The sequence below is a fragment of the Triticum urartu genome, chromosome 7A, assembly GCF_056163025.1.
Source record: "Triticum urartu cultivar PI428250 chromosome 7A, HENAU_Tu73, whole genome shotgun sequence".
NCBI classification, from domain to species: Eukaryota; Viridiplantae; Streptophyta; class Magnoliopsida; order Poales; family Poaceae; genus Triticum; species Triticum urartu.
In genome coordinates this window covers 61,726,443-61,739,940 of record NC_141879.1, presented here as the reverse complement: position 1 = coordinate 61,739,940, position 13,498 = coordinate 61,726,443, and the positions used below count along the sequence as shown (strand labels likewise).

General features: G+C 42.8%; 1 protein-coding gene and 1 pseudogene across 3 annotated transcripts; both read left to right on the top strand.

The window, feature by feature from the left end:
• Positions 1-4,301: 4,301 nt before the first annotated feature.
• LOC125520789 (putative glutathione S-transferase pseudogene) lies at positions 4,302-5,347 on the top strand (annotated as a pseudogene).
• A 2,473-nt stretch (positions 5,348-7,820) lies between these two features.
• Positions 7,821-11,937, top strand: LOC125520788 (uncharacterized). Of its 3 annotated transcripts, none has more exons than XR_007288847.2 (4): positions 7,821-7,946; positions 8,269-10,846; positions 10,930-11,043; positions 11,461-11,572. XR_007288847.2 is itself a non-coding variant. In XM_048718350.2 (3 exons), the coding sequence occupies exons 1-3, from the start codon at positions 10,754-10,756 to the stop codon at positions 11,623-11,625; spliced, it is 372 nt and encodes a 123-aa protein (XP_048574307.1). In that variant the 5' UTR covers positions 10,546-10,753; the 3' UTR covers positions 11,626-11,937. The 3 variants fall into 3 exon arrangements, 1 of the variants encoding a protein (XP_048574307.1); XR_007288848.2 differs by having other exon boundaries at positions 8,233-10,846; XM_048718350.2 differs by lacking the exon at positions 7,821-7,946 and having other exon boundaries at positions 10,546-10,846; positions 11,461-11,937.
• The last annotated feature ends 1,561 nt before the right edge of the window (positions 11,938-13,498 follow it).

Below are 13,498 nucleotides of genomic sequence, written 5' to 3'. Positions count from 1 at the left end.
AGGGGCAAAAGAGGCCGGCTGGCCTAGGTGGGCCGCGGAGGAGGCCCAGCTGGTCTGGACTGGGGCCTCAACTCTCTCCCTTCTCTTATTTTCTTTGCAGAAAAACGATTAAAGAGAAAGAAAAGAAAGAGGAGGTTAGGGGAAGAAGGTGGACACGCGAATAATTTTCCCGGACTCACAAAAATGCACTTGTTCCGAGAAAAATGAAGTGGGCAAGATTGCAAGAATTAAATTCAAAGTCATTTGAATTTAATTAAAAAGGTTTGCACAAGGACTAGGATTTAGAAGATTCCAAAAATGTTGAGAATTTAGGAGGAGCCTCGATAAATGGGAAAAGAGATGTTGGCAAAGTTTGGGGACCAAACTTGAAGTAGAAAGGGAGTGGGGATTTGCAAGTGTGTTCCGGTTAATTCCAAAAGAATGGAATATTTATTATAGTAGCTCCACTAATATCGGGAGGATATGTTATAAAGAGAAGGCATCCTTCCCTCGATTTAAATGGATCGAAGATCCATACGAATTATTTAGTTGAGATGCAAAAGATTATGACATGACGACATGATGCAATGCACATGATGACGTGACATGATGCAACACGCAAGCACATGACAACGCAACAACATCGAATAACTGCACGACACCTGGCACATCGGTCTCGGGGCGTTACACCCGTCCCGCGCGCTTCCCAAAATTTGGATCCCACTAAATCCGCGGGCAGCAAACAACTTGTCAGACCAAAGATCTCCTCCGCACCGTCACTCGGAGCCTTACAAGTAAAGAAACTCACTCGACGAAGAATTAAGAATGGATCAAGGCGACTGAAAAGGAAGTTGTTGTCATCACTCAGGTCTGTTGATCCGAAACAAGATATGCTCACGGCATGGAAAACGAGTCGGAGAAGTCCTCAACTCCTTCCCCACTCAAACCTCGATCCATTCGGGGGCTAATGATGAAGCTATGTACCTAGGGTAGGGTCACGGACCTGTCCTAACTGCCCTACCCAAGGACACCTCTAGAATAAATCACCTTTCAATCGACTTGGAGGTGTTCCACTCGACAGACTCGAAGACACTCGACCAAGAAGCAATTACTCGACCAAGATCCAACCACTCGACGGCCAGGAGACCTAAAGTCACTCCGCACGCTAACGGTCGGTCATTAAGTAGCTTTTATGGTCATCATAGCACTTTATTACTAGTGTTATCAGTAACGCCCTGCCTTAATGTACATTGAACCCTTCGTAACGTAGGCTGGCCGGGGTCCTGGCGCACTCTATATAAGCCACCCCCCTCCTCCGAGACAAGGGTTCGCACCTCTGTAACTCATACTCACATAATCCAGTCGACCGCCTCCGGGCTCCGAGACGTAGGGCTTTTACTTCCTCCGAGAAGGGCCTGAACTCGTAAACCTTGCGTTCTTACAACTTCTCCATAGCTAAGATCTCGCCTCTCCATACTTACCCCCCTACATTACTGTCAGACTTAGAACCACGACAGGGGGTACGTAGGTATATATAGGTGGAAGAAGTACGTCAGTGGAGCAACGTGGGCCCATGAGGGTGGAGGGCGCGCCTGGGGGGGCTGGTAGGCGCGCCCCCTACCTCGTGCCCTCCTGGTTGATGTCTTGACGTAGGGTCCAAGTCCTCTGGATCACGTTTGTTCCGAAAATCACGTTCCCAAAGTTTCATTCCGTTTGGACTCCGTTTGATATTCTTTTTCTGCGATACCCTGAAATAGCCAAAAAACAACAATTCTGGGCCGGGCCTCCGGTTAATAGGTTAGTCCCAAAAATAAGATAAAAGTGTATAACAAAGCCCATTAATCATCCAAAACAGAATATAATATTGCATGAAGCAATAAAAAATTATAGATACGTTGGAGACGTATCAGGCGCCACTTATCATTGCGTGCCTAGTGACAGACATGCAACTACCCTCTGCCCCCGACAAAACACCATAGAGTTGTAGTCGCGTTGAAGACGAGTCATTGCAGTCGGAGGCGACACTTATCATTGCGTGCCTAGTGACAGACATGCAATTGCGATCTAACAAAATACCAGAGTTGCACCCAAGTGCGACGCTTGCAATTGCATGTCTAATGACACATATGCAACTGGCCTTACCCCGGCAAAACACTAGTGAGTTATAGTAACATTAAAGACATGTGGTTGCAATCGGGGACGATTATGTAGCCGGATGACATTATTTTCAAAATTTCAAAATATAAATTTATTCTTCATAACTAAAACACACAAAAAATAGTGACAACCGTGTTGTTAGCAAGAAAAAGCTTTAAAATTGCAATAAAAAGGAAAAATAAAAATGAAAACAAGAAAAGGTGATAATACAAATGCAAAATAATATCTAGGTCACAAGGAACATAGATGAAAAATGCTAAAATCACATAAAATAAAAATAGAAAATAGATTCATAAATAAATAAAACCAGAAATTCCTAAAGAGAAAGAAAAAAAACCCTCTGGGCACCTAGCCCATAACAAGTCCCTACCAAAAGAAAGAAAAACCAAAAAATGCCAACCATGCCTTAAATCGGCCGATTAAATGGAAGACAAGCAGCATTGCATGAATTTTGAAGCGTCATCGACAATAATAACCCAAAAAAGAACTGAAAATCTAAATGAAAATTATCATCTACACGTGGCAGTGAAAAACAAGGACGAGAAGCATCCTAAAAGGTGAAACTGCTATTGTGAGCCCGGGCTCACATGATCTCGGATGAGCAGAAAATCTAATTTTTTGGCAAAAAAATTATGCTATTTCTACACGCATGCAAATTTTTGCAATGGAATCACATTTCTGGAGGTGTGTACCAAAAATAAAAAACTGATGCTCCAATTTTTTTTGGAGCATTGATTTTGTTTTTTTGCCCACACCTTCATAAATTGATGCATCAATTTTGTTTTTTCGCCCACACCTCCACAAATGTGAGTTCGTCATGAAAATGTGCACGCATGTAGAGAACACATAAATGTTTATTACCAAAAAATCAGAAAATTTTGATTTTTTTACTATTTTTCTGGATGTTACTTTTCATCAGAGATCATGTGAACTCGAGCTCACATACCCCATGTCCCATAAAAGCACAATAACGGAAAAGATATAATGGCCATGCCAATGGCTATTCTATTATTGACTGGAACAACCAAAAAAATTCAACCGACCGAAAAGATTAGTGTTGACTGAAATAATTTGAAAACAAAATACAGTTTATAGATTTTTTTTTCTGAGTCTAGTTTATAGATTTCAATGGCGTATGTTAGCTCGGGATATCTACAACCCGTTTGTATGGCGGTCCAGTAATAGAATATGGGTTTAGTCATCTAGACATGTTTTCGCCTGGCTGTGGCATATTTTACTTACTTTTTTACTTTTTCAATTTCCGAGTGAGCTTGTTCTAGATTATAGACTTGTCGGGTACTTTGATTAATAAAAGCGCTGCATGCATCATTCTGATGCAGAGGTCGGGATAATCGTCCTTTCCTAAAAAAACGACGCGCGTGTTATGGAGGGCAGCCCAGAAAAAGAAACTTGAAGAGACAAACAAAACTCAGCTTGCCAATAGGGCACCCTGCCCAACACCAAAAAAGCACACTACAAAAAGAAAAACGGTCAGGCGCACCAACTATCATCCGGTGTAACCGTATAGAAGTGAACTTCAAGAACATCGAGGTGATAGAGATAATGAGGAAAGAAGGTCGCTCTTTTAGTCTTTCGACGACAGTTTTTGATGATATATATCACCTTGCTTGCCCTGCATATTATTTTTGAGCATTACTCCTAAAGAGACTAACTGTGTTGTTGGCTTGTTGCCCATGATTTAGCCAACCTAGCTGATGATGAAGTCATTGCTTATGAAACGCATCATGGATGGATACATGCTGTTTACTACTGTGCTATATTACGTTAGGGGTTATCCGCCTGACCAGCTCATCTTATCGATCTGATAGGTTACGTAAATCAAATGCTGCATTGCTTCTATCTCACTTGAGCTGTACCAGTCGATTCTACTGCACGTGTAATAGTCTCCCATCTCTCACGAAGCTTCTCAAGTTCTCACTTGATCCATCCAACAACCAGCTACTTCTAAATGGCAAACATCCGTCGTTGCTTCCGTTTGAATCTCAGCAGTGTCAGTCCAAGTGGTGTGAAAAGGATAAGATACCGACATATCCTTTCCTTGTCGAAGAGGCGTGCAGCCCGCCATCTCTGACCTGACCATGCACAACCACCACTCTTCCTCAGCCATATAAATACAACAGCTAGCAGACACCAAGAAACAAAAACCTACGGCGATCGATCTATCTCATTCTCGACACAGCGAATTTGACTTAGCTCAGGATGTCGCAGCAGCCAGCACAGGCTCCGGGGCAAGCGCCGGTGAAGCTCATCACGGCGTTCGGCAGTCCGTTCGCGCACCGCGTGGAGGTGGCGCTCACGCTCAAGGGGGTGCCATACGAGCTGCTCGTGGAGGACCTGACCAACCAGAGCGACCTGCTGCTCACCCACAACCCCATCCACCAGTCGGTCCCCGTCCTCCTCCATGGCGACCGCGCCGTCTGCGAGTCCCCTCCTCATCGTCGAGTACGTCGACGAGGCCTTCCACGACCATGACGGGACAACGCCCCGGCTCCTCCCGGCGGACCCCTATGACCGCGCCACGGCCCGCTTGTGGGCCGACTTCATCGCCAACAAGTGCTTGAAGCCGCTGTGGCGGGCGATGTGGACGAACGGCGAGGAGCAGGCGTGGCTGGCGAGGGAGACCAAGGAGAGCCTGGAGGTCCTGGATGCGCAGCTCGACGGGAAGAGGTTCTTCGGGGGTGACGCGCTCGGCTTCGTTGACCTTGCCGCATGCACGCTGGCTCACTGGCTCGGCGTGCTGGAGGAGGTCACCGGGGTGCGCGTGATGAAGGATGGCGAGTACCCTGCTCTGCGCCGGTGGGCCAAGGAGTACACCTCCGACGAGGTCGTCAGGCGGTGCCTGCCGGACAGGGACGAGCTCGTCGCCTACTTCGCCAAAAACAAGGAGAGGTACAAGTCGTTCATTGTCAAGGTAGCAGCGGTGCAGTGAAGCGGCAGTGAGTGACTCGGTCGTCGCAGCCGTGCAGTGAAGCAGCAGCCACATCATACCATATGCTACAGTCTCTTAATAAGCAACGTATATTTTTTTAGATGTACTCCGTAATAAGCATGTATTTTGTTCAACACCATAATCATGCATGGTTGGCCAAACTTTCATCACGGGGGAGATTTCGTTTTAGCCGCTTTCTCAAATACCTCATGTGTGTTTTCTTGCACAACTTCGTCACAAGGGTGTACTAGTCCATTTTGTCCGACATACACATTGCATAATCTTCTATTCTAAAATAGTTGCAATCCATAATGGGAGTAACTTAACTAGTAACATCACACATTTCAATACAAGATTACTTATGTGGCAGCTAATTAATGAGGAGAGAGGGGTTCGTAGTAACTTAGCTAGTTACTGTAACATCACACGTTTCAAGACATAATGAGTCTATAGCCTAATAAATGAACTCTTTCATGATACCACTCATATGTTACTACCCATTATGGAGGTAGTAACATAGACTAGTAACATCGGCAAGTTACTACTTTATGTTACTCCTCACTGTGAGCAGTCTAAGGCTGGTCATAGTGGGGAATAACTTAGACTAGTGTCATACATATGACACTAGTCTATGTTATTATCTTCATAGTGCAAAGTGTTATATAAGTAGTATCATATATAGTTGCATTTATTAGTTTATAGACTCAACATTTCTTGGGAAGCGCTATGTGATGGTAACATAATATGTTACTTCAAACACCTCTCTCCTCATTAATTAGGTGCCACATAAGCAAGCATGTTTTGGGATGTATTACGTTACTAGCTAAGTTACTCCCCACTATGACCAGTGGGGAGTAACTTAGACTAGTGTCATATGCATGACATTAGTCTAAGTTACTACCCCTATAGTGCAAAGTATCTTAATACTAGTGTCATAGTTTGTTTCATTTATTGCCTTATAGACTCATTTTATCTCGGGAAACGCTATGTTACAGTAACATATTATGTTACTCCAAGCATCTCTTTCCTCATTAAATACTTGCCACATAAGCAAAATTGCCTTGGGATGTGTTAAGTTATTAGCTAAGTTACCCCCACTATGACCAGCCTAAGTATGCGGCGGCGCTTTCACGTCAACAAACCATGCTTGTCTGTCACGTCATTAATCTCCGTTCCCACTAACTATTTTTCCCATGCATGCAACCCGTTTCACATCAACAATTCATGCAAATTAATTGCCATAGTTATTCATGTCATCAGGCCCGAGCCCAGGGGGGTGCAACCTATGCGCCCGGACAGGGCCCCCCCGTTTTCAGGGGCCTCACATTTTGTATGCAGCGGTACTCCTCTAAATAGTATCTGGGCCCATGTTGCCTGGCTTCTTATCTCTTCCATCTGGGCCCCTTTTAACCTGTGTAGATGGGCCTCTTCTGTCTTCCATTTGGCCCTGTTCCGATCGGGATGTATGCCTCGTCTAGCGATCGATCGAAACAAGTGAAGCGACGAGGCGCCTCTTCCTTCTTTTGTCTGGCGGCCATCGACACGGCACGGCGGCAGCCGACAGGTTAGGGTTCCACTAGGTTCCAGTCCTCCTTCCTTCTCACGAATCCCTGGTTGAGACGAGCGGTTCCGTTCCAACACGGCAAGTCATTTTTAGGAGTCTGGAGGACCGAGGGCAGGACCAGGAGCGGCCGAACGACAACCGACATGGAGGACCTTATTCGCCTAAAGGCAAGGAAAATTGAGGCTATCTCTCGATCTTCGATGTTCAAGCGTCATCGCGTCAATGACCGGTGACCCCGTGAGCCCTTGAATTTGAGTTCTGATTTAAGCCCACTATTTACTTCTGCTAAAATCTTGTAGTTTATTCTTTTGAACTATTATTAAGTGTATTATTGAGAAGAATACTAAAAGAATGATGTTGTTTAAGTAAAGACTATACAACCAAGAATAGGTATGATTCTTGATATTCACTACTAAAATCTGCAGATAGCCCTAGGGCTGAAATGATTCCTTAGAGTTAGAAAGGGCACCCTGAGGACACAAAGTTTTGCTAGGGTGCGGACTGACAACCCAAGGGATTGTATTGTTTCCTTAGGGTTAGCTGTGAGACCCAAAGGATATTCACCGTGTGGGTCCATACTAAAGCCACGTTGGCAACGTTCCTTAGGGGTTACTTTCTGAACCCTTAGGAAAGGTCTATGCCTATGGTCAAAAAATGAAACCATAGGGAAAGAGCCCACAACACTAACGTTTCACACGGTTCCCTTGCTAACACCGTAAACTACCCCCAGGGTTCTGGTCTTAACTCTAGGGAGATCTGCACACACTTGATTTACAAAATATGTTTTATACATAAGAGTTATATTTTAAATATACACGCAAAAAATATATATAATAATCTACATGAAAAAAATACATGCGAAAATAACGCGAAATATAGGTTGATCGATCACTCTTTGGGAAAAATATAAGTTCTTCAATCTATTTTGTACACACTTGATGGAAAGATATACATATAATAGTGAAAATAAGTGCATAATTTCTTAAAGATTAGATATTAAAAATAGCTTAAAGTAGTTAAGTAGGGCCAAAATGCAGATGCTAATTCAGTACGGCCAAAATTAGTGTACATGCGCGCAGATTTGGTCGTATTACACGCGTATTGAGCCCGTCAGATTTTTTTTTTAGCGAGCGCGCGCATAATTTGTTGTACGCGCCAATCCTTCTCTGTACACGCGCCCCTCGCCCGACCTTGCCACCCTGGACGGATTCTACCCTGCCTCCTCGACCAAGACCAACCCGCCTCAGCTGTAGACGCGTGCTTCAAGTTCAGAAATCAGAACCAAGGTTCAGTTAGGTGAGCTCACATGCCCATGTTCCCTCACTTTCTATATGCGTCTATATATACAGTTTAGGGCTCAGATTGCAATTTTGTGGATAATAAATTGTCTATCTGTGTTGTGATTAAGAAAAATGAAGATTTGCACCTTTGCATATAGTTAAATAAGGGAAAGTGAACCTATTGGTAGATATAAATATAGGCTAATTTGATAGCATGTGCAGAGTACTCAGATCTGATATGTGCTTAACATATTTATGTCGAAAACAATTGCTTTAACCTTCTCTAATGTAATAAAACGAAGGTTTTTGGTCCTTTGACGCCTGCACTCTGCTGCCAGTTTTTCCAGTTATTCAACCATGTCTCTAGAAGAACAGCGTAGTTGGATGTATAGTGGGTGGAATGAACAGGGGCACCATTCTGAAGAATGGGTGCGCAACACAACAGCTTTTCTTGACCATGCTTTTCAGATTATGCCTAATGCTGACCGGTTTGGTGTGAAGTGCCCATGCACAAAGTGTCGTAATGGAGTCAGGCGGAAGAAACAACTAGTCAGAGTGCACCTTTGTCAGTATGGTTTCATGCCAAATTACACCAGATGGACATCGCACGGCGAGCGTCCAATAGTTGGTACAACCAGAATGGAAGAGGATACTCACACTAGTAATGAACCGCTAGTTGATATGCTGGCTGACATTATTGGGGCTGAAACACATTTTGATGATGTGGAGAGCGAGCCAACAGCATATGCCAAGGAGTTCTACAAGATGTTGTCTACTGCAGAGGAGGTTACTCATGATCACACTCAAGTCTCTCGCCTAGCTGCTGTCACACGTCTAATGGGAATAAAATCACAACATAATTTACCAGCAGATTGTGTGAATAGCATCCTAGGCCTACTTGGGGACGTGTTGCCAAAGGGGCATAAAATGCCTTCAAGCTTTTATGAGTGCAAGAATAGGTTGGGTGTCCTTAAGATGCCATATGTGAAGATTGACGTGTGCACCAATAATTGCATGTTATACTACAAGCAAGATGAGAAGAAAGAGAAGTGTGATATTTGCGGAGAAAGTTGGTATGAAGTTGTTGAGGGGGAAAGCTCAGAAATAAAACATAGCCGCATACCTCGCAAAGTGATGCATTACCTTCCTATCACAGCAAGGTTGCAGAGGATGTATATGTCGGCTGAGCTTGCGAAGCACATGCGGTGGCACAAAGAAGGAGAACGCTCAGACCCAGCAGGAACAATTGGCCACCCATCTGAAGCTGAAGCTTGGAAGGACTTTGATAGGGAGTTTCCAGAGTTTGCAAAAGATGCAAGAAATGTGAGGCTTGTAATAGCTACTGATGGTTTCAATCCTTTTAAGTTTGGAGGATCACAATATTCATGCTGGCCGGTGTTTGTAAGTCCGTTGAACCTCCCACCCGCACTGTGTATGAGTGAGGAGAATATTTTCCTTACTATGGTAATCCCTGGTCCACAGCATCCGGGTAAGAATATCAATGTATCCATGCGTCCTCTTGTTGACGAACTGTTGCAGTTATGGGCTGGTGTAGATACTTATGACAGTGTAACAAAGGAACCATTCTGTATGAAGGCTGCTTACCTTTTCTCAGTGCATGACTATCCTGCTTATGGCATGTTTGCTGGATGGTGTACACATGGCGGGATGGCTTGTGCAGTATGCATGGATGATGTCGATACAACATGGTTACCTAATGGACATAAGTATAGTTGGTTTGACTGTCATCGTCGTTTTCTGCCTCCTGATCACCCTTTCCGAATGCAAGAAAATGCATTTATAAAGCGAACTAAGGTGCTTGAGCCACCACCTCGTCGGTTAACCGGAGAGGAGGTAGATGCAAGAATTAACCACTTGAAGTCGCAGTCATTTGAAGGATATGGAACAACACACAACTGGACACATATTCCTGTCTTGTGGGAACTGCCATACTTCAAGAAACTTCTGATAAGGCATAACATTGATGTCATGCACAATGAAAAAAATGTTGCTGAAGCAATTTGGAACACAGTTCTTGACAACGAGAAGACAAAGGACAACACCAAAGCTCGTCTCGACCAAGCATTGTTGTGTAAAAGAAAAAGGCTAAACCTTGTCCCAAAGCCAAATGACAAGTGGGAGAAGCCGAGGGCACCATATTGTTTGACAAGAGCTCAAGTAAGGGAGATCATGAAGTGGTTCCTGGATCTGAAATTCCCAGATGGATATGCAGCCAACTTGAGGCGAGGGGTTAGTTTAGACCAGCTGAAGATAAATGGACTAAAAAGCCATGACTTCCACATTCTAATGGAACGTTTGTTACCAGCAATGCTCCGGGGCTTCATTGATGAGGATGTGTGGAATGTGTTGGCTGAATTAAGCTTCTTCTACAGATCACTTTGTGGGAAAGAAGTTGATCCTGAGAAGATGCTTCAATGGGAAGAGAACATTGCAGTTTTATTATGCAAGCTTGAGAAGATTTTCCCACCTGGATTTTTCGATTCAATGGAGCATCTAATGGTGCACCTCCCATATGAAGCAAGAGTTGGATCATCTTTGCATTATTGTTTGCCATCTAAAGGATTTGTACAAAGAGAAGGTTGTAAGCATGCATGGTGAGGACTATGATTGGAAGCATTCTTCTGTTGAACCACAAGCCCTTTGTGAAGCTGGTGGTGGGAAGCCGCACGGAAAGTGGCCACTATTGAATGGTGTTGTGGAGGGTAAGAGGCTCTTAGGGAGGTGCAGATCAAACGCTCTTCGTCTTCGTCAAAGCGCCAACGACTAGAACATGATAAAAGGATTGCCCAACATAACGAGTTAATGAAAAGACATGCACAAAGTATGGTTGATTGGGGGAAATCTGTGCAGACTACAGTGGAGAGTAGCCTCGGTGGTGTGCACAAGTTTCTAATGGTGTGTATATTTATTTTGTGCAGCCATTTTCTTTCTATTGTAGCCACTTGACATAACTTTCTCATTTGTCTAAAAAATTTCAGACCATCGCATCCCTTCAAGGAATTCCAGGGCCTGAGATTCCATGCATTGTTATACCCCCGCCTCCAGCTTTTCCAACTTTAACCACTTCGTCTCCGATCTTTTCTCCAGAAATGGTATGTACCTATGTTTTTTTAAATTCTATAGCACCAAATAGGCTAAATGAGAACAGAAAAGGAATATGTTGTGAGTATATCAGCAAATGTGCAACACTGAGTGAAAATTCCCAGAATAGTGGTCGACATATGGTTGCACTTTGTTTTTTGTTTCAAATTTTTGGCCAAATAGTGCCTGAATTGGTATTTTAATTTTACTTTTTAATCGGTTTGGCAAATATGATTGAGAATTTCCCAGAATACTAGGCATCATATGGTTGTCCTTCTGTCAAAATTTCATAATTTCCTGGGCATTTGTTATTTTGGTTCCTTTTTTTGCCAAATAGTGGTTGAATTGGTATTTCCATTTTATTTTTTAGTTGGTTAGGAAAATACAATTGAAATTTTCCCAGAATACTAATAATGACATTTGTGCAGCCCTCCACCGGCGAATCAACAGATGATGTTGAAATTATAGATAATACATTGCGTGGAGCGGAAGATGGAATGTTTGGCGGCTTCTTTGATGCAAATGGTAATGATGCGAATGGTGTTGTTTCTGGAACTTTCCCCCCACCTGGTGATGATTTACCTACATTTTGAGATACCTCTCATCATGGTGAAGGAAGTGGTTTGAACTTTTTTTGTTGATTAACTGGAAGCAAATGGACAATTATCCTTTTGGCCATGCACTTGGTTATGGTTGTGATGTTTTGGATCAGTGACTTATATGATGCATGGTGTATGTATCCCAGGCTATTAATTGGCAATCCTAGGTAGATGACATTTTGTGAGTTCTAGGTACTGAGCTAGATGCCATCTTTGGTAAGGAGTGGTACTATTGTGTGAACTCTTTGATGTTGCCATGTATAATGATGGTGGCTGAAATATATAGTTTATGTGATTGCTTTCTAATTTTTGGAGTGATTATATGCAATTATTTTTAATATTTTAATTTCTACAAAACAATATTAATTTGACCCAATAATGCAATATTTTGAAATAATGATTCCTTAGGGTTTGTAAACCCAAGGGGTGTAAAGTGGACTAACAGCAGCTGCCGTTACAGGATATTTCCCTAGGGAGTGAAACTAACCCAAAGGATATCAACTTTACATGTCAGCATGCTAGCCCACCCGTCGCCTGTTTCCCTAGAGTTCAAAACCCAAGGGAGAAAAAACTATACCTACGGTATTCTTCCTCACCCTAGGGAAACTAAGATTCCCCCACCATTGGAGCCCTAGGGAGTTTTCCCTAGCGTTTTTACCCATTTGCTTAGGGTATGAGGCCCTAGGGCTATCTGCGGAATTTAGTAGTGATTTCCAATTGTTTTTTTAGAACGATATTTCCAATTGTTATGTAAGATATTATAATCTTTATGTTATTATACTTCTGTTTATGTAGTGATTTTTAGTGAAATAAGGCCCATTTTAGAATTTCGCACAGGGCCTCCAATTTTGCCGGCTCGGCCCTGCATGTCATCAACCTAATTTTCCATGTTTTTAGCCTATCATCCCGCGGCAACATGTGGATTATCTTCTTCTTTACTAGACCATAAAGGCGCGCGTTGCCGCGCCCTTTGATCTTAGAGACATTTTTACGGAAGAATAAGACATCTAAATGAAAGAATAATAGAAATATATATATACATATATATATATATATATATATATATATATATATATGAGAAAATGTAGATATATGACTATTCGAAAGTACCATGCATCTAATTTAAGATTATAGAGTCAGTACAAAAGTAAGTCATAATATGTGCAAAAGCTGGCTAAAATGAACTCTTCCAACTTCTTCACATACAACTTACAAAAATAACATCTTGACGCGCGTTGCCACACCCTTCTCTCTAGAGAGAAAAACCTAACAATACCTGGGAGAGTTGGACTTGCATATATAGAACATATATTCCTGTTCTTTTTCTATAGCTCCCGAATTGCGGGTTTTTAGTAAAAAAAAAGTAACCTCAGAGAACTTCCAGTTATTTTGAACACAAAATCATTCAAAAATAATATATTTTTTAAATGGATATTTTTGTTGTTGAATTTGAGCAAATCTTATCAAAAATGTAAAATACCGGCAGGTATTTGGTTCTACCGGTGGTGGCCAAGAAAGCATCAAGAGTTGGTTGTGTAGTACCTCATGAATCTGTGTCGTGACGTGTGAGAAGTAGAGAGGAACATGAGTACTCGCATCAGGCTACATGTAGTATCCAAGAACAAATTTATCATCATTTTTTTACGGAAACAAATGTATCATCATGAGAATGTGGCCAGCCGACCGAAGAATCTCTCGTATGTGTGAAGGGGCCAGAAATAAAGAGGCTCGCAAGGAAGACTTGGTTCTCCCGTTGTGTACCACCATCCTAGGCCCGGCCCATCTTTTATTTCAAGCCCAATTAACCATAATAGGCCTAGGTAAGTGTGTGGAGCAGCGGCCCTAGAAACACCAAACTGATCGAGGA